This window comes from Pelobates fuscus, chromosome 9, assembly GCF_036172605.1.
Source record: "Pelobates fuscus isolate aPelFus1 chromosome 9, aPelFus1.pri, whole genome shotgun sequence".
In the NCBI taxonomy this organism is placed as follows: domain Eukaryota; kingdom Metazoa; phylum Chordata; class Amphibia; order Anura; family Pelobatidae; genus Pelobates; species Pelobates fuscus.
Window position 1 is genome coordinate 158,814,490 of NC_086325.1, and position 6,000 is coordinate 158,820,489.

Here is a 6,000-nt window from a genome sequence, read left to right on the forward strand (position 1 = left end):
CTGAGAGCGAATATAGCGGCAGATATGGCCCATTATAAAGACGCCATAGACGAAGCAGTGCAAAAAATAACCCTACTGGAGGTAAAGACAGACACACATGACTCACGACTCACGGCTGTGGAACACGCACTGGCGGAGCTTCAACAGAGGCAAGACGCCACAGCGGACAGAATGGAAGCCCATGAGGAACGCAAGAGGCGCACGAACCTGAAAGTATGGGGCATCCTGGACTCGGTGAGCTCGACAGATCTACCACACTATATAAGACGCCTGCTTAATACCCTGCTGCCGCCGAAACAGGCCAAGGCAGTCAAGCCAGAGAGCATGTTCCGACTGTCGAAACCACCTACCGCACCAGCGGAGGCGCCAGCAGACCTGATCATCAGGTTTCAATCGTTACAGGACAAGATCTCGATCCGTGCAGCAGCCCGAGGACACACTCCCTTGGTGTTTGAGGGGTCCACCCTATCACTGTACCCGGACCTCACCAGAGGCACCATCACATGGCGCAAGACCCTGCAGCCACTATTACAGACACTAAGGGCCAAGGACATTCCTTACCATTTCATTCACCCATCAGGGCGAGACATACAGGGCAACGACTCTCCAGGAGCTGGACCAACACATGCAACGCCTGAGCCTGAACGGACCGGTGAGATCCGCCACGACGGGTCTGGCGGGTATAAACCCCTCCACCATCCAGGAGTTCACCCCTCGCACAGCGCAATGCAAACTGCATGCCAGAGGAGAAACCTGAAAAACACAGCTCTAGTAGCTGAACTCTCTACTACATACCAGGTCCACAGACTGATTAAACTAGGTTCTGAACTCAGATCTAAGATACCGCAAAATGTTAATGTTACTACCTTTTTTGTTGTTGTTTGTCTTGATGCCCCGCACCACTATAGGTGCAACACGCCTCCCCACCACACGTAACTTGCTATATACGGTCGTGCCCATTTCAGACCCACCACTAAGACCCACAATGTACCCGCATTAATAGGGGACCAGCCCGAGAACCACGATGAGAGCCCTCCCGAATCAAACGAAAAAGCCACCACACCTCCACCTCGACCCAGGAAGGGGACTTACACTATTCACACACGTAGGGACTTTGCCACACAAGCCTACTGATTCACCTGAGGGAACTCACTGAGACCCCCCCTACATGTGTCTCACATGTAACGTTCATGTCACATCCACCCGCCAGTACAGCCTTGTGCCCCTGGAGACTCCGTTACCAGGCACCCCTATAGCCCTAAACCAAGGTCACACTAGCCATATTATACTAAAACATAAAAAAAAAAAATATGCCACTACCTAAACTGCATGCACCTGTCTGAATACGCTGTTGTGGCATCCTGACGACGACGATGCAATTGTTGATAACCCTTTGCAGTTAATGCAAACAATTTCTACCCGACTAGACATATTTGTCTGGTTTACTTATGTCTTTTTCAAAACAAAAATGTGCAAACCTTTCATGTCATGGTTTATTCTATGTTTAAATACATAAGCACGCTGTTGTGGCGTATGACTATGCTTTGTAATCACCTGCACGACAAAAATAAAGAATTGAAAAACAAACAAAAAAAAAAACTTAGCATGTATTAAAAGCTCACTAGTAGTAACAGACAGATATCTTGTCTGTCAATATTACAAGAAATTAAATGGGAGAAAGAGGGGGTCAGATGGTACAAAAAGACGCATAGAGACATTAAAAGGGGAAAACGAAGGGGAAAAAATGGGGTGAGAGAGAGGGCTTAGGCCCTAAAAGTTGTCCAAGGGAAATCCCAAACTTTTGAAACTTTCAGAGTTTCTAATTTTTTTTATTTATTTTTTTTATGGGTAGCTAATCAGAACCTGAGATGTTCGTAGTTGAACGGATTAACTCCAACATTCCACCATATGGGAAAGAGATAATCTTAAAAAATTTAGTTTTTAATATATTGATCAATACTTAGTAACAATGTAAACTGTCCCTACCTTGTGTTGATAGAGGCACTGCAGCACTGCTTTCTTGTTACAACATGCTGTCATGGTAGCTGTTACCCTTACACACAGGAAACAGGATACCCATAAAGTGTGGGTCCAAAAGCCGTATTACTGGGACTTATCGTAACAGACAGAATCAAAGTCAGGAATAGCCAAGGTCAGGAATACAGAAATTCGGATATACGAAAAACAAGCTGGGTCAGGGAACCAGAAATACACAAATTAATATACAAGCCGGGTCAGGATACCAGAAATACACAAATTAATATACAAGCCGGGTCAGGATACCAGAAATACTGAGGTCAATAAACAAGCTGTCTCAGATATCAGAAATACACAGGCTGGGTCAGGATATCACAGGCCAGGTCAGGATACCAGAAATACACCGGTCAATCTATAAGGTCAGGATATCAGAAGTACACAGGTCACTATACAAGCCAGCTCAGGATAACACAAAGTCAATATGAAGCCAGGGTCAATAACGGGAGATTACAAGAGAGTTGCTGAAGCACTTAACGTGTAACTGTACAGAAACCACGATAGGGCAATGAGTAAGGGCCTAAACAGCCCTTAAATAGGTTCACATGTGTTCTGATTAGTCCACGTCATCTCTGCGCCTCCAAACAGCATAGGGTCTACTAGATGACGTGGCTCCTTTAAGGGTGTGATATCATAGTTTTTAGGGATGTGCATGGGCAAAATCTGGGTTCGAAAATTCGGGTAAGTAAAAAAAATTCAGAACTTTGGAATTCGGAACATCTGTAGGGCTCCATAACCCTACCCTTAACCCTTTTTGTCATTTGTCTGCCTTTTGTCATTCATTTTAATTTATATATTGTTTTTAAATAACTCTACATATATCTTTGGAAGTACACGTGGTATTTGAAGTAATTTTGAGTGTGAGAAATCCACTTATTTATAACAAAGTTTTTACTTCATAATGTGACCTTAGAATAATATTGACATTAGTTGTGTGCATTATAATAATTATAGACAGACGTTATTGATGTTATTGTTGTGCTTCACAACTGGATGTTTGTATTTTATTGATGCTAACTCTGTTCACCCATCTAATTTCCCAGACAGATTCTGAAAAAGTCATCTCAAATTCCTACCAAATATAAAACACAGCGAGACACAACCTCTCTTTGTTTTTATTTTAGGTTCCCATCATCCCAGTAGTTTATTCATCTTTTTCCAGCTTTTACAACCAAGAGAAGCATCTATTCACAGGAGGTATGTAAATACACGCTACCCAGATGCCATGAAAGCTTGTGATAGCAGAAGGGGCTGTTTTTAGCGGTTAGATTTTTAAGCTTGTTTTCTGTACAGCATCTGCTTGCTTTATCTCTAGCTTATGGTGAATCAGAGATTATCGTCTCTTTGCTGCGGTGTGGTCCTGGAAACGTTATAACGCTTTAAGCTGCTCCGGGTAACCTGCAATGACTCGCCTTGCACAAACAGAAAACAAACTGACTGCGATGGGGCAGCTCATGGGTCCCTTTTTGTAGACACTATAGCCGTGTACTGAGTTGTTATTGCCACCTACTGGATACAATTGGTATTAATTTTTTTAACAAAGTTTAATGTGGTAACAAACCTTGAAATGGGAAGCCATAATGGTGAAATGATCCCCTACGTTTTAATGCATTGTATAGATAGTGAATTAAAAAAAAATGCAAAACATGAAATGGATAAAAAAAAAAATAGGTTCTATTTAAAGTTCCCCGCAGATACAATCAGGAGTGTCTTTCTGGTCTATGGAGTATGTTCTTGTCCTAGAAGTATAAGATTCTTTATTCAGCATGGGTTTAGAAGATGATGATTTCCACTTATCACATGAGTGAGAATGCTCTGTAAACCGACAGTGCCGTACATTTATACTGTGCAGTGTAAATACCAGACTACAGAGACGGATTGGCTAAGCCATGCATGTGGAGTTTTAAGATTGACTCTCTTTCTGAGAAAGTTCAACTCAAGTTGTGTGTTGGACATGCTGGTTACCTGAGGAACTGTTTTTATACTGGTGGTGGTTTATTTTTTTTTGCTGCAGTTATTGGCCGCGCAGAGCTGTGAGTGTGTGCATTGAATACAGACATCAATGGAGTCAATTGAGTGCTAATACTCCAGGGTTGATTTATTAATTTATTTGTACTTTTGTGTGTTTCTTTAGGGCTGTAAAATTTACAAAGCCTTAAAATTAAGTTTAAGCTCAAGAGATATGGGGTTTGTTATATACAGTAAATTGCTACACTTGGCTTCTGCTCCTGGCATGCACACCTAATGTCATAACCACCATATAAATACTATGCCGTGCCCCCTTCTGCAGCCGTACAGATACCATGCCGTGCCCCCTTCTGCAGCCGTACAGATACCATGCCGTGCCCCCTTCTGCAGCCGTACAGATACCATGCCGTGCCCCCTTCTGCAGCCGTACAGATACCATGCCGTGCCCCCTTCTGCAGCCGTACAGATACCATGCCATGCCCCTAGTGCAACCGTAAAGATACCATGCCCATAGTCCAGCCGTACAGATTCCATGCCGTGCCCCCTTCTGCAGCCGTACAGATACCATGCCATACCCCTAGTGCAACCGTAAAGATACCATGCCCCTAGTCTAGCCGTTAAAGATACCATGCCATGCCTATTACTCTAGCTGTTAAGATACCATGCCATGCCTGCCCATTTTGCAGCTGTACAGATACCATGCTGTACCCCTACTGCAGCCGTAAAGATACATTCCGTACCCCCTACTCAAGCTGTTAATATACCATGTGGTTCCCCCTACTCCAGCCGGGCAGATACCACGCTGTGCCTACTACTCTAGCTGTTAAGATACCATGCCATGCCCCCTTCTGCTGCTGTACAGATACCATGCTGTGCCTCCTACTGCAGCCGTTAAGATACCATGCCAAGCCCTGTACACCAGGCATGGTATTTGTATGGGTTTACAGAAAATTCTTTACTTGTCGAAGTTCATCTTTCTAACTTGAGAGACTCCAATCAATGACTTCTCTGGTCCTTATGCAATATTGCCATTACAACAATTTTTAGAAAATCTGGATATTAGCCTACTGCATCACTGACATAGATTCTAAAGTATTTTCTGGCCACACGTTTTCAATGCATTATCAATATCAACTCCATATTGCCAAATAAACACAGAGTACGAAACTGGGAAAGAAAATTTAAAGATACACTCTAGCATTTATATATATATGGAAAGAAATGCCAAATAATAGCTGCTCACCGGTCTTTTAAAATCCAAAAGTTTTATTAAATCATATTAAAATCTGTGACCAACGTTTCAGTCCCCGCTCGGGACTTTCCTCATATATATATACTAGAATAGATAGGTTGCCTCTTAAATTGGTCTCTATACCTACAGGCCGTTTGATAGATCAGCGATGGTTTTGTTGAAATTGCTTTGTTAGAGTAATGTTTAATGACAGATACTCGCATTTCTCCAGGTACCATTAAAGTTGAAATCCTTCCAAAAATAGACACATCCGTCATTAAAGAAGAAGACGTCTCCGTTCTGACGGAGAGATGTTACAATACTATGCGACAAGTGTTCTTCAGACTCTCTAACAAACCATATAAAGTCAATGGACAGACTTCCTCAGGACTCTAGAATATGCCAAATATCCCAGAAAGGCAACGTACCAAAGATTGAGCTTATTTTCCTAAGGGACATACTTTGGACTCTAGAAGACCCTATTTTTCTGCTATTTTGGTAAAAGATTATATATGTACAAAAAGAAAATCACATTTTGTACAAGTATTGGTTATATCAGATTGTTTGTGCTGTTTAATAAGTATAAATATTAAGTACTTAAATGTGTTATGTTCTAAAATGACCTAAATATGTTCTGTACTCTAGAACCATCAGAATAGTTTTCTTTGCTTTTGCCCAAATGTGTAGTAACACTGGTCTGTGGGGTACATCAATGTCTTGGCAACAGACAAAAATAATTATCAACAAATTGCATAGAATCCCTTTAA

General features: G+C 42.0%; 1 protein-coding gene across 1 annotated transcript in view; it reads left to right on the plus strand.

Annotated features, from left to right (window-relative positions):
* Window positions 1-6,000, plus strand: part of AGPAT2 (1-acylglycerol-3-phosphate O-acyltransferase 2) — a 67,003-nt gene extending 61,003 nt beyond the window's left edge. The window contains exons 5-6 of the mRNA XM_063432857.1: window positions 3,159-3,231; window positions 5,466-6,000. Coding sequence (XP_063288927.1) covers window positions 3,159-3,231; window positions 5,466-5,629 — 237 coding nt within the window. The 3' untranslated portion in view covers window positions 5,630-6,000. The remainder of the gene's footprint in view (window positions 1-3,158; window positions 3,232-5,465) is intronic.